Here is a 25,905-nt window from a genome sequence, read left to right as displayed (position 1 = left end):
ATGGTAAGAACACTCAGTTGGGAGTCAGAACGCCTGCAGACTAGTTCCAAATCTACTCCTAATCAGCCACATAGACAACCTATGCACCTTGGCTTCCTCATCTATAAAATGAGAAGAATGCTATAGGTGATCTCCCTAAGTCCTTTCCACTTCTAAAATTCTACATTTCTAGAATTCCTACGTTCCCCGGGCCTGGATTCAAAGTAATCACTGATTTATTTCTTGTCCCTTACCTTAACTACCTTCATTTATTATTCCTTTAAATCTTATGAAAAAAGCAAAATGCAAAAGACAAAAAGAGACACACTGAGGAAGCATTTGAATCCTAAAACTGCATTAAAAAAGAGAGCAAATACTGGAAATATTACTCTTCAGAGTTACACTTACTCTGAAACAAAATAGAGAGAGGTGAGAAAAGTCACAAGCACATAAAATTATGGCTCTGGCAATACTATTAAGTAGTAATAATCCCTGGATCAGACATTGCCTAATAAATGTACTTTGTCTGGAGAAGCTGAAAGCCCAAAGCAACACTGGAATTCTTTTCCAGACTATCACCAAGTACAGATTACACTCTGTCATTTAAAAAAAACCAACACTTTAAAGTAGCTTTTATATGTACAGAGGTCAAATGCTAAGCAATATTTACTCCCCATTAATATCTTTTTCTATTTACCTATTTCCATTACCTATGTTTTACTTTTCCTAACACAAAAACTAAAGGGCAAATAGATAGGCAACCCAGATGCTACTTTATACATCTTTAAACAGCATGAGAAACCAGCTATGTTACCACAAAGCCACTGTCAATGGCTCCTCTATGAGACCCATAAACCAGATCAAACTCTTTAGTCAGAGTCAGCTCCATTCATTCTACAGGGTACCCTCTGGTTTACAAGCAAGTTTACCCTTGTAAGAGAAGCTATCAACTTGACTGATAAAAGAAGTAATAAGATTAAGATTATCCAAACATTCTGAAAGTAAATTGCAAAAGTACACAACAATATTCTTTGGTTTAGCACCCTTTGACTGTATGTGATTCCATAGTCATATATACTTTATTCTTCTCTGGTACACCAGCTGAGCTGAGCTATTGTAGTTAATACATACTTTTCTATAGCACTCCAGACGGCATAATCTGGTAATGTTCTTTATGAATTATCCTCTCTAGATTGAAAAAAGCTCATTTTACACGTAGAGTCTAAGAAAAGGGGGAAAAAAAGAACTTCAGAATCTTAAATGTGGGCATATTAAATAGTACATATAGGGCTTTGTGGATGTGCCTGCAATTTCACAATATTATCACAACTTCAAAATGTAAAATCTTTTCTCATAATATGAAGTTTGTCACAGCACTATCATCACTCAATCAAGTGCAAGTCGAGTTGATTTCATAGAATGCTGGTTAGACATGGTTTACGACCTCAGTAAGTAAGTAGAAGACACAAATATTACATTACCAGTGATATTTTATACCAGTATAAAACCCAATCAACTAGAAGTTGGGAGTCCCTGACATGCGAACAGCCACTAATGGGCTGTGTGTCCTTGGGTAGGTCTCTCTATCTCAGAGCCCTCACTGTCTCAGCGATAAAATGAGAGCAAGGCTCTCTCTAAGATCCTTATCTAATCAAAAGTTGTGATTCTAAATAAATAAACATCAGGAGTCAAAATATTAATGAGTAAAAAGCACATAATAAATTACTTCCAGCTATGACAGACTAGTTTTTAGCAGAAGAACTCATTTGCCAAGAGTAACTAGAAAAAAAATTGGTCTTTAAAAGAAATCCACTTAAAGGCACTGGAGTGGATCAAGGCATTCAAGACTTAAGGCACCAAGATCCTGGACAAAGAGAAACTCACTGAGGTGAGCCTGACATCTGCTGGAGAAATTTTCCAATATGAAAGGGTCATGGGAAAAAGGTTGAGAGGTCAAACATAAAGTGGCTACTATGACGCACAGAAACTTAGCAGAGCCTTCAGCAATTACACAGGACTAGGGAGATAAAACTCTAAGTTAAGGACTACCAAGGATCTCGGAATTTGATCAATATTACAGAAAAGGGAGCCCAAGAACCTGAGCCATCTTTACCATCAAGGCAGTCACTATTTTATAACTAGCACACACCTAAAAGAGGAGAAGTAGAAAGCAATTACAATAAATCATGTTAATGGCATTCCCATGGTACTGGTAAGATAAAAATTGAAATTCAGAGCCCACCATGGTGGTAGGGCCTGATAAGTACCTCAGGCTTAAAGTTGGAACTATTGAAAGACTAGAGCCTAGAAATAAAGTTGAACCAAAAATTGACCAGACTGAAACCTAGCTCTGAAATACCTCATTCTTGACTGGATTAAGATGATCTACTCCTGCTCTAAATGCATACCATATATTAAAGAAAATTCTATCTGGAGGAAGACAATATCATTGAGATCTCTTAGTATTTCATGAACAATGATGAGCATTCAACAAAAAACTGAACCTGGCACAACAAAAATAGGACAAAGAGAAAAAACAGAAACAAACCCATGAATTATTAGACATGGAATTTACAATAATTGTGACTAATATGTTCAAGAAAAGATGATAAGATGGAGAATTATAAGAGAACTAGAATCTATAAAAAAATCAAATTGATATTCTGGAAAAATAAAATGACTGAAATTAAGAGTGTGACATATAGGCTTAACAGAAAGTTAGACATAGCAAAAGAGAGAATATTTGTTATCTAAAAAACAGGATAGTAAAAAATATCTAGACTGAAACACATAGAGATAAAAAGAATGGAAAATACAGTGTAAAGCATGAACAGACAAATGGAACATGGCAAAAAACTGTAACTTACATGCAACTGGAGGCCTAGAACAAGAGGACAGAAAAAATGAGGTAGAAGCAACATTTGAAGAGATGATTGCTGAGAATGCTCCAGTATTGATGAAAGCATCAAGTCACATGTTTAAGAAGCTCAGTGAACCTCACACAGTATAAATTCAAAGCAAACCACACCTAGGCAATTTCATAGTAAAAGTGCTGAAAACTAAACACCAAAAGAAAAAGCAAGAGGTGGGGGGTGGGGGGCATCTTCAAAGGATCAACAATAACACTGAGACAGAGTTTTCAATAGAAAAAATGGAAACAACCAAAATGAATAAAGAGCGTATATTTTCATATAATAGAATACTATATAGAAATGAGAATACATGAACTACTGCTACAGGCATCAACAATCATGAATCTAACAAACATAATGTTGAGCAAAAGAAGCCAAGCACAAACGAGGATATACTATGAATTCATATGAAGCTCAAAAATAGGAAAACCAACCTACTCTATTATAAGCAGAAAACTGGTTATCCTTTGGGAGCGGTTAGTACTGGAAGGAGAGGAGAAACAGACTACTGGGTTCCGGTAACATTCCAGTTCCTGAGCTGAGGAAAAGTTACACAGGTATGTTCACATAGCGAAAATTTATTTTTAAAAATGATTTGTGCACTTTTCTGTGTGCATGTTATACTTCAATAAAAGTTTATTCAAACATATACACACATATAGCAGTCCTTAAATCGCAAATTCATTTCACAAATGATCCATACACAACTTCTTTCCTCCTTTTGACTCTCTGCTCAATATATCATCCAGCTGCCCCTTCTTTGGGTTCAAAAGACTCTCAGGAATGAGACAGTCTCAGAAATAGGAGCTTAAACTTATAGCTCATCTATAGGTTATGAAGTGACTAAGGTACAGAAGGCCAGGATGGGAACTTGATCACATAAGACATTTGTTTCTATGAGGAATCAATTTTAAAGATAAGCAAAACAAAAAGAGTCTAAGACAAGAGGGAAAGAATTGTTTATTAAGAGTAACAACAACAAAAACAAGAAAGTATGGATTACAGGAAAGACGCTAGTAAGGATGCATTAGGAAATGAGCAAATTGACTTTCGGCCAATAGCTTTTCTGGGGGTATCCCCCCTGCAGTTAATAGCCAGCAAAGCCAGACAGTAAGACCCTCGTCTCAGTTGTGCTGAGTCTGAAGGATGCTTATAGCAGTATCGGGCCCCCGCTCAGGGACCTCACTCCTCCAGGGAGGACTGTGTACCTTAGGGCGGCTCCCACCTGGCTGGCTGAGAGGAAATGAGTAGTTTGACAGGATAAATCAAGAAAATAAATTCAGTATCTTGAACCTCATAGGAGGGGTCCATTTGTGATAGAGCGAACATTCAGCAATCACTAGAAGAATGAGAACTTTAAAACAGGATGGACTATTTAGGCTGCATTACATACATGTTATAAGAAATTCTACATTTCTAGAGCAACTTTCAGAAAATCCATCAGTCTGGAGTGAAAGCTTGAGCAAAGCCCTTTCCTATCTCATGCATATTTCACCTGGAAGAAAGAGAAGGCCCTTAAAGTAAATTCCCACCACCACCATGAGTTTGCCTAAAACATAAGACCAGCACACGGTTTGTGATATAGACTGTTAACAAAGCAATCTTATTGATTTGGCAGTTGTTTTTTTCTAAACATTTTCCTTCAGGATCTCATATGTAATGAAGGCGGCTTTAAAACTGAACAATGTTAGGAACCAGAAACCAAGCCCAGGCTTTACAGGAACTGGATATTCTTCCATTCCAGTAATTTAGTAAAGGAACCCCTTATCAGACTCTGCTGAGCCTTGGAAAAGACAGCCACTGATAGAAACAGTCATACTGACTATAATTGTTCTCATATGAAAATGCCCTTTGTCTTCCTCTCTTTCATGAATGAAGGCACTCCCGTTGCTTTTTTGGAGAGAGTAAAGTTATTCTGCAGTAGAGGAAAGTAACAAGTATTTAATCTATTGTGGGAAAAGAGGAAGTTTAAAAAAATTCTTTTTCAAACTACGGTGTCTACTGCTCCATTCCATTATAATATTGAGATGGTGAGGACACTGAATCAGCAGATAGGGTATGAAGTGGGAGCTGGTAGGTTTAGTTTAGAAAGGCTGGTCAAGTGATTCTGCTCGCCTAGTTGAAGCAGCATTGGACTATAACAAGTAAAGTTACTGATATACAGAAAGTGATAGACTTTAGAGGACGGTTTACAGATAGCTACAGGATCAAAAAAAAATAGGGACTGTCACTACTATTTTTATTATAGGGATACTTCAAATCTATCAACACTCAAATTTGGCTAGCCTAAGCCACCAGGATCAAGTAACAGAATAAAATTACATATCAAAGGAAAACTAGGTACCTCACTGATTTGGATTCATGAGAGAGGGGGATCTGAATTAGTAAGAAGATTTGACTAGATAAGCAGGTAGAGATATGATACTGTCAGGTATACATGGTAACTGGAACTTCTCTAATTGCTTTCATGGCTACAGGAGGACGACGAAGATGATAAGGATGGTGGCAGCGACTCCTGTGGCAGCTAACATTTACCAAACGACCACATGCTCTATGCTAAACACTGTTAAATACTTTGTTGCATATTACCCCTATTTTATGGATTACGATACTGAGGTTTAAAGAAGTTTAAGTAACTTACTCAAGGTCAGCCAACTAGATAAGTGTCAGAGTGAGGACTCTACCAGGGTCTATTTGATCTTAACCACATTCGGCTTATAAATTCTGATCAGCATAGTTAATTCTTTATATGCCTAATATTTCTGGAGAATTGGGAATGCTTATTGTCTTGAGGATTTTATTCATTCTATAATCATTTTAGCCTCTTGGTTTGCCTAGTAAAACCTCCTAAAAGATAGGTAAAATTTAGGCTTAACCAATTATCACAAATTCTAAACAGAATCAGCTTAATTAACTGATTAATTACTGAAGTGTTATCAGAGGCTGAAATGGCAAAAAAAAAAAATTTAGAAGATTCTTGGCACTCTCAATCTCTGTCTTCCAGGAAAGGCTCAAAGACACGCTCCAACATACCTCCAGAAACCAGTGGACACCTGGGAGGTGAGTCTGCAGAAGAATGTGAATTAAGGAATAAAAGCAATAAGCAATTCAATGGTAATTTCTTTGGGATGTGATTTCTCTGTAGAAAAGGAGAACTTTGAGATTCATACGTGTTTTATGGTAATTAGGGGAAAGTGCTTTCATTCAGGGAGAATAAAGGATTCTGATTACTGCTTTGAAAACAGACTTTTTTTTCGATAGTGAGCTAAAATTGAAAATAAGAAAAGATTCCTAATTTGGATCATCTGTAGCAATGGATGGGAAGAGCATTGTTCTTACAATTTATTCTCATCAGATTTTAATTGTTCTAAGCCATAATGACATAAAATTAAACCAATCTCAGTGATGTCCTTTTAGAATGGACTGTAAGAAATTGTGGTTTTTGTTGTTGTTTTTGTTTTGGAAATTATCTTTTTAAAAACTGGACACACAGGATAGATTTCATTTCAGCAAGGATTAATGATTTGTACCAAAAATTCTATTCCAAGTAGCCAGCAGAACATATTTTATATTGTTTTCCAAAATGATGATTCTAACAGTTATTAGCTGTGTGGCCTAAAGAAAAATTACCCATCCTCTTTAAGCCTTAATTTTCTCATCAATAAAACAGAAATAATTTTACTAATTTGCTTCAGTTTCTCCACGTTTCTATGGTCCAAAGTTAAAATCAAGGGGGTGCAAGTTAATCCAGCAGCTGTTCTCTCGGGGCAGGCTGCCACCCATCATACTGGAATGAAAAGTCTTAGCATTACAGATTGTCATCAGTGCCCTTAGGAACAAGAGCACTCAAACTCCTCTCCACCCTTGCATGATGCTGTAGTCTCCAATATGTCAGATTCTGTTTCTGAGTCTTTTAATTTGGACTCTTTATGTTCTCATATCTCTTAGCTCTTGATTCAGTTCACAGTCCCTAATATGGGCAGCACATGCGATACCAAGCAAAAGGCTTTTGGTATAGCCCAGGGAGCCCGTCTCTCTGCGAAATTACTGAACCGTATCAAACTATACAAAAATCCATTCCTGAAATGCAAATATATGCTCAAGGTTTTTGTGAGAATAACATGAAATAATGTATAAGAAAATAACAAATTTACTTGTAAATGGTAAACATTAATCACATACATACAATTATTCATTATCACTGATAATCACCATTTTAAATGACTAGGACTCAGTTAACATTCTGCAAATTGTATCATTACAGAGAAAATACTTGACTAATTTAGGATCTTTAGAAGTAAAGTGCAACGTCAATCACACAAGGAAATTATTCTTAAATATAACAAATTGAGGAATACACTGTTGATCTTGGGCAAGTCACTTCATTTCTCTAAGTTTCCTATTTCATAGGATAAAATGAGAGAGTTAGCTCTGGTGATTTCTATTAAATTGCATAAAGTACTTTTACCAGGGACCTATATCTTCCTCCCTGCTCCATTCTACCACCTTTTTGCAAGGAAGAGGTGGCTCCCCACAGCCAATGCTATAAGAAAAGGCCACTGGCCATGCAATTAAGGCAAGAACTCCGGCCTTCCTAAAGCGGAGAAGATGAGACTGTCACTCCATCCTTCCACTCATACCACCAAAACTGCCCTTCAAGGCTCATGTGCAATTCATCAATTTCTGACATTTAGTTGAACCTGGTTTCACCCGTAAAGGAGTATTTTGCTGGATGTTGTTCCAGGATATGCTGTGCGTGTATAGCCAGGAAGGAAAAGGGGAGTTGTGGTGTGGTTTTGCTTTCTTAACATGGAGGAGGCAGAGACGGGGGCACCCAGTGAAATTTATTCCACATAGGTCAGCTCCCACCAAGAGGTCTGATCACTAGGATTACTGCTCATCCTTCTTTCACCAACAAATCCTCTATTCTTTGTTTTTTCTAACATTTTATGGTGAAATATTACAAAGATAGAGAAAACTTGAAAGAATTATACAGTCAATACCTATATATTCATATTAAGATTCTGCAATTACTAATATTTTATTAAATGTGCTTTTGCTAAATGTGCTTTATTACACAGCTACACACCTTTTCATCAATCCATCTGTTTTTTGATATATTAAGTAAGTTTCAGACATTAGTATACTTTCCCCCTAAATACTACAACATGTGTATCACTACCTACAGTTCAATATTTACTTTTTAATAAAAACTTTACTTATAGCCAAATGCATAAGTTTTAAATGTTACCATTTGATGAGTTTCAACAAATGCAAACACCCAGGTAACCTGAACACATATTAAGAGAGAAAACATTCCCATCACCCTAGAAAGTCCATCCATATGCCCTCCTAATCAACCCCTGCCCCTACTTCTGCTCCCAAAGGCATCCGCTGATCTCACTGTTTTCACCACACATTAGTTTTGCTTGTTCTAGAACATGTTGGTAATTGAATCGTAAAGTACGTTTTCTTTTATGTTTGACTTGTTTCACACAATCTTATGTTTTTGAGATTCATTCTTGTTGCTGCACATATTTACAACTATACAGCAGTTTATATATCCATTCTTCCATTGAGGACCACTTGGGCTATTCTCATATTTTACTATTATGAATAAAACTATGAAAATTCTTGTACAAGTCATTTTTCAGACTAATGTTTTCACTTCTCTGGGGTAAATATCTGTGAATGGACTTGCTGGACCACAGAGTCAGTGACATTTTTCTCAAGTGATTGTACCATTTCACATTTCCAACAACAATATACGAGAATCTAATATATTACATCCATGTATGCTATATATCCTACAATTTAAGGTTATAATTTTTGCTTTAAACAGACATAATGCATATTAAAGAAATATGCGGAAAAAAAGTAAAAGTAGTCTTTTATATTTACCAACATACTTATTATTTCTGGTGCTATTCCTCTTTTCCTGAAGATTTGAATTTCCATTTGATATCATTTTCCATCAGCCTGAAAATCTTCCCTTAGCATTTAGTGATCTGTTGATAATTTTCTCGCTATTCACTTATCCGAAAATGTCTTTATTTTGCTTTCATTCTTAAAAACTATTTTTGCTGATTATTAAATTCTGGGTTGGCAGCATTACTTTTGCTTTCAGCACTTTGAAAATTTTGTTTCACTGTCTTTTGGACTCCATTATTTCTCGTAAGAAATTAGCCATAATTTGTATTGTTTCTCCCTCTCTTCATAATGTGTCACTTTCCCCTGGTTACTTTCAAGATGTTCTCTTTATAACTGGTTTACAGAAGTTTGACTAGAAAGTGCATACATGTGGTTTCCTTTGTATTTGTTCTACCTGAGGTTAACCGGAATTTTAGAATCTGTAAATTTATTTATTTTTATTTTTAAATTTTTTTTAAAGATTGGCACCTGAGCTAACATCTGTTGCCAATCTTCTTTTTTTTTTCTTCTTCTTCTTCTTCTTCTCCCCAAAGCTCCCCAGTATATAGTTGTATATTCTAGTTGTGAGTGCCTCTGGTTGTGTTATGTGGGATGCTGTCTCAGCATGGCCTGATGAGCCGTGCCATGTCTGAGCCCAGGACCTGAACCAGCGATACCCTGGGCCGCTGAAGTGGAACACGTGAACTTAACCACTTGGCCATGGGGTCGGCCCCTTATTTTTACTAGATTTAGGGAATTCTAGTCACTATTTCTACAAATATTCTTTTTTCCATTATTTTCTTTATCTTGCCTTTCCACAATACATACATAATCCAACATACGTAAGACCCTTGGATATTGTCCCACAAGACACTGAGACTCTGTTAACTCTTTTCAATCTATCTTCTCTCTGATTTTCAGATTAGATCATTTCCATTGACCTATGTTCAAGTTCATGCCTCTTTCTCTGTCATCTCCAATACTCTATTAAACCCATCCAGTGAACATTTTTATTTCAGATATTATTAGTGCTAAAAATTATATTTTACTTCCTGATAGTTTCTATTTCTCTGTTAGATTTCCTGTCTATTCATTCATTATGAGCATATTTTACTTTCCATATTGGAACATACTTCTAATAACTGTTTAAAAACCCTTATCTATTAATTCCAACATCTGGGTCATCTTGGGTTTGGTCTCATTGAATGCCTTTCTCTTCAGGAATATTTTCCTGTTTCTTCATGTGTCTAATAATTTTGTAACATATCCTGGACATTGTGAATGATACATTGTAGACACTTGGGACTTTGTTATATTATTCTATAGACTATCAACTTTTTTGTTTTTGCAGGCAGTTAACCCTGATGGACTCAAACACCAAACTGTTACCCCTGAAGTGAGCAGCAGCTAAAAATCTCTGTTCGCTTCTTTCAGCCTTAGCCAAGTTGCTTGGAATCTGCCCTCATATGCTTACAGCAGGGGTTACCCAGAGATACGGTCAGAATTTATACGTATCTTTTGGGGTTCCTCTATGTAACTCTCTCTTTTCCAAGATTTCCTCCTCACTTTCTGCTGCTGTTGTGAGTCCAAACTCTGTCCTCTGCACAACGAATAAGACTACAGGTTTCTATACAAGTTTCAGTAGACTATGGGGCTGGTGCGGGCACTCTGGCCAAAAAAGATATTAAAAACAGCAAACTTATCTAGTGTTATTCCTTTCTTCCAAATGCTAATTCTCCTCCACTTTCTGCCTGATTTTGGTCATTCTCCAGTACCTTCACATAGTTGTTCATTTTATATTTTGCCCAGAGTTTATAATTGTTCTATGTGTCTGGGCTGATATAAGCTACTTTGCCGTAGAAGCAGAACTTTCCCTCTTTCTCCATGTATCTACAGACAATATAGACGATTCTATCATAAACAGTGGGTACTATGGAAAAGTGAAGGTGTTCTATGATTCACACTGATGTAATTTTTGTCTTCTGACTAATTTAAAGATTAGAGCTACCAGAGACTCTAGTAGCACCATTCCATAGAACTTTCTGAGATAAGAGAAAATTTTTTCTATGCCGTCCAATATGGTGGCCACTAGGAACACAGGCTATTGAGCTCTTAAAATGTGGTTACTGTGACTGGGGAACTGAAGTTTTTACTTTAATTCTAGTTAATTTAATTTAAAATAACTACATGTGGCTAATGGCTACTGTGTCAGGCAATAGGGCTCCAAAGACCATCTGACCTGGTCTTTCTTTTTACAGATGGTGAACCAGCAACCAAGAGAGCTTCCAGAAGAGATCTGCCCACGATACAAGGCCACTGGTAGTAAAACCAGGATTCAAATTTAGATCTTCCAATTCTTAGTCTGAAGTTCCTTCTACTCCATAGAGGAAGAAACTGTAAAATGCTATGGCTAAAAGAAGACAAACAAAAACATAATAGGTAAAGTCATGATAAATTAGAACTTGAAAAAAATACAGTTGGAAAAAATGGAACAGCTGAAGGCAGAATGATTTGCAAACATATATATTACACACACACACACACACATATATTCACTGGGCGTGCAATTTCTTTTGAGGTAATAACTATTTTACCAGTAGGAGAAAAAGAGCTTTTTATAACTCATTACAGAGCCAAAAGGTCTGTACCAGCTGATTTATAATACAATGTACAAAAAGCACAATCAAGAAATTGATGTCCTTTCACCATTCTTTGCAAGTGTCTACTTTCCAAGTCTTACAATCTTCAGTGATTTGAAGAGTTACAGCTTAACAATCTTATTTGTTTCTCCAAAGCCTATAAGATACACCTCACTGAAAAGATTGCCAAGCATTCCCCTCCTGAACTTAATACTCCCACTGAGGATATAGTTCTCTGCTGAAATGGAATGTTTCTACCTTCTAACCCACTCTCCTGCACTACTGGAAGTAAAACAATTACCTCCTACATTCTTTCTCTCTGTCTGTCTCCCTCTCTCACACACACACACCCCACAAACCTTCGTGTGGGTTTCATATTAGCACTACTAATACACTAATATACATGGTGTAGAAAATGTCTGCAAAAAGGTCCAAGAAAAATAGCATTGTTTTCAGAGAAAGTACTGTGGTCAGGATGATGTCATCAGAAATCATCTAATTAATTTCCTGTAGCTACATTTTAAAGGAAATTCAGAGGCTCAATTTTCTCACAAAATTGAGTAGCCCTTTTTGGGGGTCAGTAACCGTTCCTGTGACCCCACGGGTTTCGTAAATTGATAACGATTATGATTTACCTGTAATCTTCAAAATCACAAAGAATAAAATTTCATTTTAAAAGACCTTTTATGTTGGAGGCATTAGAGAATGTAAAAAAAAGTCCTTATTGAATGTGAATTTTAGAGTTTAGTTAATGATAGCAAAGTAATGCAGAAAAGAAAAGATGAGTAAACTTAGTTGGCATTTACTCCTGGGCTTCATAAGGCTTCTTCTCCAGCTCTAAGGAAAACCAAGAAACCAAGGAGAGGAGAGCACTTTCCACCTACTGTAAACCTCCGTGTTCCTCCTCCAGGTGATAAGCATCACCAACACTGGATTACAGAACACTGCAGGAGGTTTGCCAGAAGATTCGAGGTCCTTGAGGGCAGAAACAATGGCATGTTTCTCTTTATATCCAAAGGCATTATAGCGCCTGGCACATAGTAAGCACCAAGGAAACATGTGTTGAATGAATGAATGAGATTATCTCATTTATTATTATAAATAATCTATTCTCTTTTCCCTCCGGAAGCCACCAGTTATACACTGGAGAGATGATCACCATTACAAGCTAGTAAATGAGAAGTGCTATAACTGAGGGATCACTAAGGGCTATGGTTTGCCAATCAATTTGAAAAAAAAAACCTAAAAGATTGATATCAAGTGCTTATGGTGAGCAATTTGGGCAAATCTTTTAATTTGAAATGTGTATAATACCTGCTGACCCAGCGATCCCACTTGTCAGACACGACTTTAGTCCTAAATGTATAGAAAGAGACTTAAACAAGGTCTTTTTTTACTGCAATCATGTTTGTAAAAGGAAAAAAAATCTCCCTGAACATTCCATCAGCAGATGAACGGGACATCCGCAATACATATCACTACACAGAAGTTCAAAAGAATGTGGTTGATCTGTATGTGCTGACATGAAAAGAGGTTCAAAACTAATAAGTGAAAAAAACATTTGGAAAACTATCATATTCCCACTTATGAAAAACGAAACCATAATAGAAAATGGGCTAGAGCAATGCTAACACAAATATAATAATTTAAACTTTCTAGTAACCACATAAAATGTAAAACAAGAAAAGTGAAATTAAAACAATTTTACATTAAAATAAACACTGATATTACATAAGCATATGCAACACTCATATGAATCATTTAAATGATGATGTCAATGATAATGCCAATAACAACAGTTGAATCTTTTTTGAATCCTTACTATTTCTCAGGCACTGTGCTAAGCAAGTACTTTATTAAACTAACTCATTTAATTCTCACAACAATAAACAAAGCAGTCACTATTAGAATCACTTCCTCCATGTAACCACACATACAGAGTTATTTACTCAGACATCTATGTTTCCATATACCTTTTTCTTTTTACTTTTTATTTATTTTTTGTTAAGGTTTAACAATCCCTTACATTGCTGATGATATAACCTGGTATAACTACTTTGGAAAGCTGATAAAAATCTAAAAATCTAAACATATGCATGACTAAACACTTAGAAATAAATGGTGATGTTTATCAAAAGATACATACCAGGATGTTTACAGCAGCTTTTTCATAACAGCCAAAAATTGGAAACAACTCACACGTCCATCAAGCTTTGAAGAGTTATGTAACTTTCAGGGTCACACGGTAATAAATGGCAAAGCCAAAGTTCAAGCCCAAGCTTGTCTAATATCTAAGTTCACACTCTCAACCACTAAACTATACTTGAAAGAAATTATCTACTTATGGCAGCAGCTTCAGGCTATGCTCATAGATCCAAGTAGCAGACATCCTCTCTCCCTGGCTTGTAGGAGAGCATCTGTTAAAAAGTGTGGAATGGGGCTGGTCCCATTGCCAAGTGATTAAAATTCCGCGCAGTCCACTTCAGCACCCTGGGTTCACAGGTTCAGATCCCGGCCATAGACCTACTCCACTCATCAACCATGCTGTAGACGCATCCAACATGCAAAATAGAGGAAGACTGGCACAGATGTTAGCTCAGGGCGAATCTTCCTCACCAAAAAAAAAAAAAAAAAGTGGTCTGGAAAGTTGTGAGAAGAGGCTACTGCAAAAGTCCAGGCAAAAGATGGTAGAGCAGAAGGGTGGAGCCAGAAAAGTGGTTTCTCTTATAGAAAGAAGAGAACCCAGCAACAAACCAAACATGAGAGTAAGGTGGCTTAGGCAATAGGACAACTAGTGAACGCAGAAGTAGGCACAGATTGAGGGCTAACTCAGGCACATTGGGTGTCCAGGAGGCAGCTGGATAAAGAAATATGAAGCTCAGGAGAGAAATCAGACTAATAAAAAAAAAAACTTCCAATGGGACTGGCCCAGTGGCGCAGTGGTTAAGTTCACACATTCTGCTTCTCGGTGGCCCGGGGTTCGCCGGTTTGGATCCCGGGTGTGGACATGGCATCGCTTGGCAAACGCCATGCTGTGGCAGGCGTCCCACGTATAAAACAGAGGAAGATGGGCATGGATGTTAGCTCAGGGCCAGTCTTCCTCAGCAAAAAGAGGAGGATCGGCAGTAGTTAGCTCAGGGCTAATCTTCCTCAAAAAACAAAAACAAAAACAAAAAAAACCTTCTGAGTCATCAGCATACTTGCATATCAGAGTCCCTGAATAGAGAACAACATCTCTAAAACAATATAATTTATGCACTCTTCTAACAATTAATATTGTCTAACAGGAAGGTCTCTGTGGGCACCTGAAATTAATTTTGAAACCATTAAAGCAGATAGAAGGTTAGTTAGAATGAGAAATCCTGTGGAGAAGGTAGCACCTCTGCTAGTATCTGAAAGTAATCAGATAAAAGAAAAACTCACTGCTTTTCAAGGTAAGTGGACAAAGGGATTTCAGCCTGCTATCTTGCTACTTGGGAAAACCTTAAAATGTATTTATAGCCAAAGATGCAAGAGGCAGAAAGACACAGCTTGGTATCCTCACCAGTCACAGCATTCACAGTGGTTAATTTGTGCTTCAAAAGGCAGTATCCTGTTTTTTTTTCAATATCAAAATAATGCAAAAGGGAAACCAAGGTACAATTTGAGATCACAGATACAATTAAGAGTAGGATAATAATAAAAAAGCACCTTCTCTGAAATTTTTATACTGATAGAGGGTATGATTGTTTTTTGGGAGAGTTCTCAAAGTTCTAACCACTGCAATAATTAAGAGATGAAAAAGTAGGGGTAAAATATAAGGAAAGAAATGTGCCAAATTATCATTATTTGCATAAAATTTGCATTACAAGAAAATCCAAAGGAATCAACAAAGAATCGTGAGCTATAATGAGAGAAGTTTCACATGACCAATTACAAAACATGCAAAATAAACACCTTTCCTATATGCCATCAACAACTATTTAAAAAAAAACACACATGCAACAGAAAAAAATACCCCATTTCCAATGAGAAACATTAACTATCTAGGAAAAAATCTCCCGAAAAGTGTAGACCAGTGAGGGGCAGAAAAGGGTAAATGGAGGAACAGACTAGGCTTCTGAATAGAAAATCAACTATTGAAAAGACAAATTCATCCACAATTAATATGTAAATTTAATACACTTTCAATAAAAAACCCCAATGGAAGTCTTCAAAATTTGACAAAATGATTCTAAAGTTAATTTTGGGAGAAGGGGGAGAAAAGAATATACTAGACACGCTTAAAAAGAATAATGAGCAGCCGACCCCAGTGGCCTAGTGGTTAAGTTTGGCACACTCCGCTTCAGCAGCCTGGGTTCAGTTCCCAGGCACAGACATACGCTACTCGTCAGCTGCAATGCTGTGGTGCCAACCAAATACAAAACAGAGGAAGACTGGCACAGATGTCAGCTCAGGGCAAATCTTCCTCAGGCAAAAAGAGGAAGATTGGCAACAGATGTTAGCTCAGGGCCAATCTTCCTAGAGGAGGAAAAAAAAAGAATAATGATATGGGACTTGTAGCAGATATAAAACGTATTATAAAGCAACAACGATTAAAGCTGTATATTAGAACACAACAGCTCAGTGGGAAGATACAGCAATGCCCAGAACCAGATCAATAGAAAATAACCAATATCACAATAGAAAGAAATAGGTTGAATATTAAGCTCTTTATAGAAGAAATATGAGCATAAAGCTCATTATAAAAGAAATTTTTAAAAAGCAGTCAACCCCAACAGTGGTCAAAGAAATGCAAATTAAAAGAATGATATCACTTTTTTTTTTTTACTTATTAAATTGACTTTTTAGTTTTAATAGTAATGCCTAGTGTTAGCCAGTGCAAAGAACTGAAACCTGATACATTGCTGGTAGGACTGAAAACAGATACAGCCTTACTGAGAGCAATTTAGAAGTATCAGAAGCCTATTAATATGTTTTTCCCAAGCAAGCCCACTTCTAACAATTTAACCAAAGGAAAGATGAAAGATATGTTCAAAGATTTATCTATAAAGATGTTCTTCCAGATTTTATAATACCAAAAATTTTGAAACAAACTAACAAAACAGTAGGGACATAGATGAAATAAATTACGAGGGTCCTTAGACTTTCGGTAGAACATTTAATAAAATGAAGAGAGGTTTAAAAATTAAGCGGAAGACAGGGGCCAGCCCGGTGGCGCAGTGGTTAAGTTCGCACGTTCTACTTCTCGGTGGCCCGGGATTCGCTGGTTCGGATCCCGGGTGCAGACATGGCACCACTTGGCAAAAGCCATGCTGTGGTAGGCATCTCACATATAAAGTAAAGGAAGATGGGCATGGATGTTAGCTCAGGGCCAGTCTTCCTCAGCAAAATGAGGAGGATTGGCAGTAGTTAGCTCAGGGCTAATCTTCCTCAAAAAAAAAAAAAATTAAGTGGAAAATAGACATTTTTCTAAAGAAGATATACAGATGGCCAATAGGCACATGACAAGATGTTCAACATCACTAATCATCAGGGAAATGCAAATCAAAACTACACTGAGATACTACCTTACACCCGTTAGAACGGCTATAATGACCAAGACAAAAAATAGCAAATGTTAGAGAGGATATGGAGAAAAAGGAAGCCTCTTACACTGCTGGTGGGAATGCAAACTGGTGTAGCCATTATGGAAAACAGTATGGAGATTTCTCAAAAAATTAAAAATAGAAATACCATATGACCCAGCGAACCCACTACTGGCTATTTATCCAAAGAACTTGAAATCAACAATTCAAAGAGACTTATGCACCTCTATGTTCACTGCACCCTTATTCATAAGAGCCAAGAAGTGGAAGCAACCCAAGTGCCCATCAACTGATGACTGGATAAAGAAGATGTGGTATATATACAATGGAATACTATTCAGCCATAAAGAAAGACAAAATTGTCCCATTCACAACAACATGGATTGACCTGGAGGCTGTTAGGTTAAGTGAAATAAGCCAGACAGAGAAAGACAAACACCATATGATTTCACTCATATGTGGAAGATAAACTAACACATGGACAAAGAGAACAGATAAGCGGTTACCAGGGAAAAGGGGGTTGAGGGGTGGGCACAAGGGGTGAAGGGGCATATTTATATGGTGACTGACAAATAATAATGTACAACTGAAATTTCACAATGTTATAAACTATCATGAGCTCAATAAAATTTTTTTAAAAATTAAGTGGAAAAATACTAATGAAAAAATAAATCATAAAATGGTATTACAAAAGGATTTCAATTTTTGTTTGAACAGATATAAACAATTATAAATTGCATATATGACCAAAACATTATGCTCAAAAATATTAACAAGATGGCAGGCTTACAGTTGGTTATTTTAATGTATTTCTTACACAATCGGATAAAACTAATAAATATTGCCTTTTAAATAAACCAAGAGTCTGTGAGTATACCGAATAGGATGGTGGAAAATGTCTAATCTTTGCTAATGGCATGAACTGTCTTATCACTCAGCAAAACATGACTGAAATGCCAAGCAGGTTTTAGAGCCGCATATACCAATTTCTACATCTCACTCAGGGGCCAGCTTGAGTTGCACCTGTTTCATGACGCTTCCTCAAGTCTATACCAGCATTTGTCTCCTCTGTAATTCCAGAATCTTGGTAGTGATTAAGAAAACATTGATCATATTGCTCACACAGTGTTTTAATATTTTTGTTGTGTTAAAACTCTGTCTCAAAGAGAACATAAGCCCCTCGAGGAGAGTGAACACACATCTACCACCTACACCCTGAGCCCTCAGCCAGTGCTCTGCACACCTGAGGTGCTTCGTGAGCGGAGTGAATTAAATCCCAGAAGACTGGCCAACTAACACTTTGAATCTAAATGAAATACATATCATTGCAGTAGTTCCTTTTAGACATTTATGTACAGTCATGTGCCACATAACGATGTTTCAGTGAAGACAAATCGCATAGATGATGGTGGTCCCATAAGATTAGCACCACATAGCCTAGGTGTGTAGCAAGCTGTACCATTTAGGTTTGTGTAAGTACACTGTATGATGTTCACACAATGACGAAATCACCTAATGACGCATTTCTAGAACGTATTCCCATCGTTAAGTGACTCACAACTGTATTCCTTTAAGTTCCAAACCAATATTAAGTCCAGTCTTAACAATTGGTGGCTGATTTCAGGGATGTGGGAATAAAGATTTCCAATTAACTTCAGGCAGGCAAGAAGTGGCACTCAAATACAACCTTAAAAATTAAGAAAAATGGTAAAAAAAATACATAAATTTCTCAAGAAAACAAATGGTACTCTATAATTCTAGAGGTAAACCCAACAGAAGAGACACACTCTGAGAGAAAACAGAAATTCTATAGGTCAATCTAGAAATCAGATAAATATGCTTCAGCAACACAGAGCAGCAGCATGGGCTAGACAGCAGAACATCCCAGAATGAGGCTTTTGTTGCGATCAAGCTATGGCTAACCAGCAGTCAGAGTGGGCCAGAGCGAAAGGGGAATAGCCAGAAGGGTTGTAAAAATTATTCAAGTTTTGATAATCAGAAACTTTGAGGAGAAAATGAATGAGATTTGTCAATTTAGAAAAGGAGAGGCCATAGATCATGATTATGATAGCTGGACATTCTCTGTCTACCCCCAGAGGAGAAGAAGAAAATAGGTTTAAAAATCAGTCTCAAGGTCTCTCACTCATGCATGAGGAGGCTTTCCCAATAGGCAGGCTTGTGAAGCACTGTAGTAGTGGTTGAGCAGAGGCCAAGGGCAGGGGGAGAGAGGGTGTCTGCAGCAGGGGGAAACTCCAAGATGGGAAGGTTTGGGGCAGGGAATTGGTACCAGCATTACCTCAAGGTCCCTTCCAACCTTATAATTCAATGACTTCTTAATAAATTATTATACAGCAAAGGTTTATAAAATCCAGATAACACAGTCTATAGAAAATTACACTATTAAGAAGAAGGAATGCAGAAAAATGTCACTTCTTTTTAACACGTATGACAATCTTATGCCCCTATTAAAAGTCTTTGTACCGGGCTGGCCCCATGGCCGAGTGGTTGAGTTCGTGCGCTCCGCTGCAGGCGGCCCAGTGTTTCGTTGGTTCGAATCCTGGGCGTGAACATGGCACTGCTCATCAAACCACGCTGAGGCAGTGTCCTACATGCCACAGCTAGAACGACCCACAACAAAGAACATGCAACTATGTACCAGGGGGCTTTGGGGAGAAAAAGGAAAAAAAATAAAATCTTAAAAAAAAAAAAAAAGAAATGGAGGGATATTTAAAAAAAAAAAAAAGTCTTTCTACCCTATCCACTAATTGGGCTAATACATACATGCCAAAGGTTATGGAAATAGAGTATAAATGAAGCTCTTGACATATTCATAGCTTATCTGTCCTTTCACTAAATGGCCATATCTTGACAACTATGCTGTTTTAGTTCTTAATCCTGGCTCTCACTTCTTAATGCCATCAGGATATCTGCCTTTAGAAGTCTGATCCCTCTCTTCATTCTCTGAACATCAAGAAATCAGATCATATGGCTTACAAGAATTGTTTGTAAACTAAGAGTAGATAAGCAAAGAGAAAAGTGTTTAGGCAACTCTCTTGAAAATAAAATTGCCAAAAGTCTATGACCCTTGAATGGTCTATTTTGGTGGTTTTCAAAGACTTTTTTCTGACACCCATGGATGAAAGAGACTTTGCAGAAGTCCAGCCTTCCAAAGGGGAGATTCCAGCACGTCACTGAAGCAAAGACTTTTTTCTTCCTCAATTCCTTCCTAGTGCCTGACCATGTTCTAGAGAACTGTAGATGCTGGATCATTTAAACAATATAATAACGTCCCATAGTGAAATTCTGAGATGCGAATGTAGCTAAAAATATTTCCCAATACATATTCATAAATTTATTGTTGCCTCTGCTACTAACCTTCCATTCCTTATTAATAATATCATATTAATACCATAATACTATCATTACTGAAGTACCACGCTAGGTACTTTACATATATTATTTATAACCCTATCACAACTGTATATGGAATAAATAGAATCAGCATTTTCTGAATATGAAAACAGAGGCAAAGAGGAGTTAAGTAATAACTTCCCCAAGATCCCAGAGCTGGAAAGTGCTGGAGCAGGGATTTAAACCTGGGTCTTTCTCACTCCAAACTCCACCTTCCTTCCCCTCTGCACTTTCTCATCACGCCACATCTACTAGATATCAAGCCTCTGATAATATTACATTTCATTTCTCTAATAAAGACTAGGATGATATTTCTTTATCATTACAATTCAGGTCTCTCAATCAGACTTACTATACTTCTACCACCTGAGTTAAAAATCCACCAAACAAACAATGTGAAGGGTTTGCAGTAGTAATATTCCATCTCAAATAAAGCATAAAGTGTGCTTCTTGATTTTAATAAATATATCATGATATAGCGTTTTGCTAGTTTTTCATATGTTGACTCCACAGCACATTTGAAGAGAATAGGAACAACATATCTGACCAAGCGGTTAGATCCTGAGGTCGGGGACCACGTCTTATTTATCTCTCTATCCCTACAGCCTATATGTGGTAGAGATCCAACACCTGATTGTTGATGAAAGATAGAAGTAAAGGTTATCAACTCCTGAAAGCAATATTTGAAGGTACCTAAAATATTTTGGAAAGCAAAAAAGACTCCATGTTTCAAAAACATTGTCTTTGGTCTGTAGGTAAACGTCCTACCTCTCGATCCTTGAGTTTCATGGCGAGCACCAGCTGATGCCTGTGGTTAGTGAGAGCCTCCCGGTAGTTCCCTTTGGAGAAGAATGCAGAGCCCAGATTCCCATGAGCTCGGCATTCTCCTGTCTGGTCACCTGAATTGGATTTTAAAAAACAGAGATAAAATTTCTCTAAGTTATAGCATTATTTATAACATATAATGCCCATCTTAATTTAAGGGCCACAGATTTACCAGCTAAGATTTCACTCGCTTTCTTTTAGAAAAGTATTTTCTTCTTCTACAAGACTCTGTGTGGAAAGTTATGACCTAGAACTTAAATCTCTAGACAACAACTGTTATTGTTGTTATGAAATACAACTGCAGTCAGGGACATACGTGTCCTGGAAATGAGAGGTTAAAGACCTTGACACAACCCAGCTGCTGTTTGAGTCACCTCATTGCTCTGCCAATGACCTTTGGTTCTGAACAACCATCAGCTTGTTGGTTCAGTCGTTTGACTCCAAACCTACTATATGTTGCTTCTTTACAAGTAAGCTGATGGCAGATTTACCACATCCCTTCTCTTACTGCAATCCTGCAAGACCTTGAATAATCACTGCAATGGCAATCACAATCATAAGTCATACTTATTTTACAAATGAGGAAATGGCAGCACAAAGAGGTTAGACAACTTGCTGAAGGTCACACAGCTACTAAGTGGCAGAGCCAGGATTCTAAACTCAGTAGTCTTGCTCCATAGTCCACACTTTTACCACTGCAGTGTACTGTCTCCTCTGACAAAATGATGATGCATTCGAACATAGGCAAAAACAAAAGTCAAGATTAAAGATTCACCCACCAATACTATCGTTTGGGATACTAAATCTGTAAGCCCAAACCTCTGAGGAGGGTAATGACTATGTTAATCCACATCTCTTGGCCTTTTGGGAGCCTTGTTATCTTGTTATACGAAAAGCCCTAAAGAAGTGAGTACTCCAAAACAGAGAATGTTCTAGAGACACACTCACTCTTCATTGCATATGTTATTCCCATTCATGACAGGCTAATCAGCTTTCTTTACGTCCTTTCTGTAGTGAAACAAAGGAGAAAAGCATGACTCTACCTAAGGTCTTGGCTACATCCAAGTCCTGCTGCATGTATCCAGTGCTCTTCTCTGTGTTTCCAAGAGACCAGTAAGCACTGCTCAGGGCAGAGAAAACGGAACCTCTCAGTTTGAGGCTGCAGGTGCCAATCTTCAGAGCAGCTTCTAAGACAACCACAGAGGCCCCATGATGGCCAGCTGTCAGGAGTTCCTGCCCAACCACAGACACGACCACAAAGGGACTCTTGTCCAGTTTCATTTTCTGAAGCTGCTGATAAGTGGGCTCGAGGGAGTCTGAAGAAAAATAAAACAGGAGAATGTAGGATGACACACAAAACAATCTTTTCTAATATGCTCTAGAAACCAATGTGTATCACATCTTTCAATGGTCTATTTCAAGTACTAACTCTTCAACTTTTAATCCAGCACCACCCTCACTGTCCATTTATTCATATGACTCTGTAACACTAACCCCAGTCCAGCAATTTCCTTCTCTTCACTCTCACATGCCTATGGCACACTCATCCTCTCGTCCGCTCTTTCTTTGATCATGACACCACTTTTCCTGAATGGTTCTCCCTCCCCTGTCCTGCTGTCCTTTCAAAAATATCACAACACACCCCTCAAGTCCCACCTCTGCTATGCAGCACCCCTGGGTCCTCAAGCCCACATTAATCTTTGTATCGAAACTTTTGCTGCATTTTTATTGCTAGTATTGCACAGTTTGAACCTTAACTATTTTTAAATTGTTCCACATGCCTTAATTCTAAAAATATTTTCCCAGCTAAATCTGAAGACTGCTGTAGAGACTCTTTAATACTTCATTATAACTCCATAGCAATTGACACAATGTGGGCTCAAAAGAAAAACTTGCCATTGCCACCTAGCTGAAAGTCCCGAACACATCTGGCGTTCGGTAAATGTTTGTTAAACCTGAATCTGAAGGACTGATTAATAAGCTCTGTCCACCTTTGCCCCTAGAAGATGCAATAAAAGAAGCTCTCCCAGCAAAATACCCATTGTCCTCACTGAAAATCCAGTGTCCATTGCTGCTTCTGAGACCAGTGTGACCAAATAAAAATATTATCAATTTTTGTTATGGTGAAAAATAAAATCATAAAGAAATCATCCGAGTTCACTAAGCTAAGATGGAAGACAAGATTACTGTTGATCTCATTTTATTTTCACACGGTGTTAGAAAGGACATAGAACAGGAGTCAGGAAGCCACAAGGAAGATTCTTTCCACGTGAAGCTGAGTTTGAATGTGGATGACCGCTAAGCTCCGTCTCCCCTTTTTCTCTCTCTCTTTTTTTAAAGACAACTGCAGAGCTAATGACTATAACCCTACAATGAGGTAGCATTTATAATGCATTTGTTGTTAGCTTGCCTGAAAAACTATTTCACATTAGCGTTCACTGTGCATATGTAAAAAAACTATAAAAAGGCTGGTCTCTTTAAATCTTGAATCTCTCAACCAACAGTACTGCATTAAAATGTAATTTTTACAATTTATGACTTCAAATCTCAACTCTCCACTAAGGAGCTCTCGTCTGAATCAACATTACCATGGAAAGCTCAAAACCTACTGGTGCCTAAAGCATTTTTTCCCTTTAATCAGATCACTAAACAGAGAACAAAGAACATTTTTACACCTGTCAAGATGCAAGCAGCGCATAGTACCAGTAAACACTAGCTAACCAATAGGGTTAAATACGGGCACAAGAATCCAGGAATTGATAGAATAGAAAAGAACAATATCATACTGAAATAACTGTGAGCAGAATTTTTGTGGTACCTGCTGACGGGTTTGGCAGCCAATGATAATTACATTAGCATCCCTCCAACCAATTAGCAGAAGCAAAAATAATAGAATTTTAGAGCTGAAAAGACCTTGAAAATACCCTTATTCTAGAAAAGAAGAATCTGAGTGTTTAAATAATTCACTCAAGGTCAGACAGCTTGGGACAGAGCCAAGAGAAGCACCCATTGCAGGGCTCCAAGTCCAGGCTTCATGATACCATACCAGGCAAAATTCTTAGTTGTTTACAAAAGAAACCAATCTTGGCTGGTTTTAAGTAGAAAAGAAATGCACTAAGTAGCTACTGCGAAGGGTGGAAAACCAGACTTTCAGACTCACAGTCAAAATCATGCCACAAAAGCTTCCTGGTGAGGGCAGCATAACTGCTACAACTAAACACATGACACCATAGCTTGCAGTGCTGCCTCCACCCCTACTGGATGCCACGTGTGGAAAATGGATGCCACTGTTGCCACTCACCACTACCTGAACGAATTTTGTGCTATCTTTTCTTCTTTGAACCTTTAGCTCCTGACTCAAAGGTGGGGTCCTAGCTGCAAAGGAGAATGGGAAGATTAGGATCTGATGTTTTCAGCTTTCACAGTGGAAGGCAGGAGGCAGAAGTATAAGATAGGGAATTCCCAAAACACAGGCAGAGTGCTCAGATCCTAACAGACAAAAATGACTGATGGCTGGCAAAGAGATTGTGCTTCAGCTGGTGATTTTTTAATAACAGCATCCATGACTAAGTTCAAAAAAAGAACCATCTAATTGAGCCTCTACAACTACACAACAGTAGAAAGAAGAACGAACACTGCCACAGCAGGAGGACTGAGGGAAATACCCGGAAGATTCTCAAAGGAAAAAGAAATCTTCAGCTGTACAAATTTTCACTAAATAAAAACGAAATTGAATGAACAAGAGGTAGAAGATCAAATTTCCATTTGCAGGAGGGAGGGGAAAAGAGGGAGTGTTTGTTTAATGGGTACAAAGTGTCAATTTGGGAAGATGAAAAAGCTCTAGAGATGGATAGTGGTGATGGGTGCACAACATTGTAAATGCAGTTAATACCACTGAACTGTAGCACTAAAAAATGGTTAAAATGGTCCAATTTTATGTTACATATATTTTACCACAATTAAAAAAACAAAAACTTGGTTTGCACTAAAAGGAAAACTTAACCCTCCTCAAGAAATGAAAATAAAAACAACTGACATGTTTAGCACTTTGTCTAAGCCACTTCACATTTTTCTGGGTTTCTTTGTGTATTTATATATATTCGAATTCATTCCAAAAGGATTCAAAGGCCTTCTATAGAAATAAGCTGGAAAACACAGAAGTCAGAGTGAGTGGAAAATAAGAGTAAGACAATAAATCTCAGCATACAGACAGGCGGACTGCAAGCCCTGGCACACTTCCTAAAAGTGGCCAGGACACTGGGCTCTACACTTCATAGAGGACAAAGCAAAAGGATAAAGGATCACTTTAAAAATTCCCAGACCTTTAAGAGAAAAATTCACCAACCCTCAGGAGAAACACAGCTTTTCCTGGCACTGAGGCCCGAGAGAAAGTTCTCCAGTGAGCGCTCAGCAAGAGGACCACAGGCACTGTGCAGTGTTCGTTCCACACCCACAACACTGTGCCTACCGTCAGTACAAGGGCAGGATTAACACTGCTGCTACTTCTACTCCTCAGTGAGATGAAGGGCATCACGCTGCAGAGGGGAAGGCATCCTACAAGGGACCTGCCTTCACAATCTAGTTCTTGATTCTCAGAACATTAGGAGGTAGATAACATCATTTCCCTTTTACAGATAAGGACTGAGGTATAGAGAAAGGAGG

General features: G+C 37.7%; 1 protein-coding gene across 4 annotated transcripts in view; it reads right to left on the bottom strand.

The window, feature by feature from the left end:
• The window catches only part of TTC28 (tetratricopeptide repeat domain 28), a 596,893-nt gene that overhangs the window by 251,954 nt on the left and 319,034 nt on the right, over positions 1 to 25,905 (bottom strand). For all 4 annotated transcript variants that reach the window (XM_023648122.2, XM_023648123.2, XM_023648125.2 and 1 more), the window contains 2 exons: positions 22,287 to 22,559; positions 21,187 to 21,317 (listed from right to left, as the gene is read on the bottom strand). In XM_023648122.2, the coding sequence (XP_023503890.1) occupies positions 21,187 to 21,317; positions 22,287 to 22,559 (404 nt within the window). The remainder of the gene's footprint in view (positions 1 to 21,186; positions 21,318 to 22,286; positions 22,560 to 25,905) is intronic.

This window comes from Equus caballus, chromosome 8 (genome assembly GCF_041296265.1).
Source record: "Equus caballus isolate H_3958 breed thoroughbred chromosome 8, TB-T2T, whole genome shotgun sequence".
Lineage (NCBI taxonomy): Eukaryota > Metazoa > Chordata > Mammalia > Perissodactyla > Equidae > Equus > Equus caballus.
This window is presented reverse-complemented; position numbering and strand designations above follow the sequence as displayed.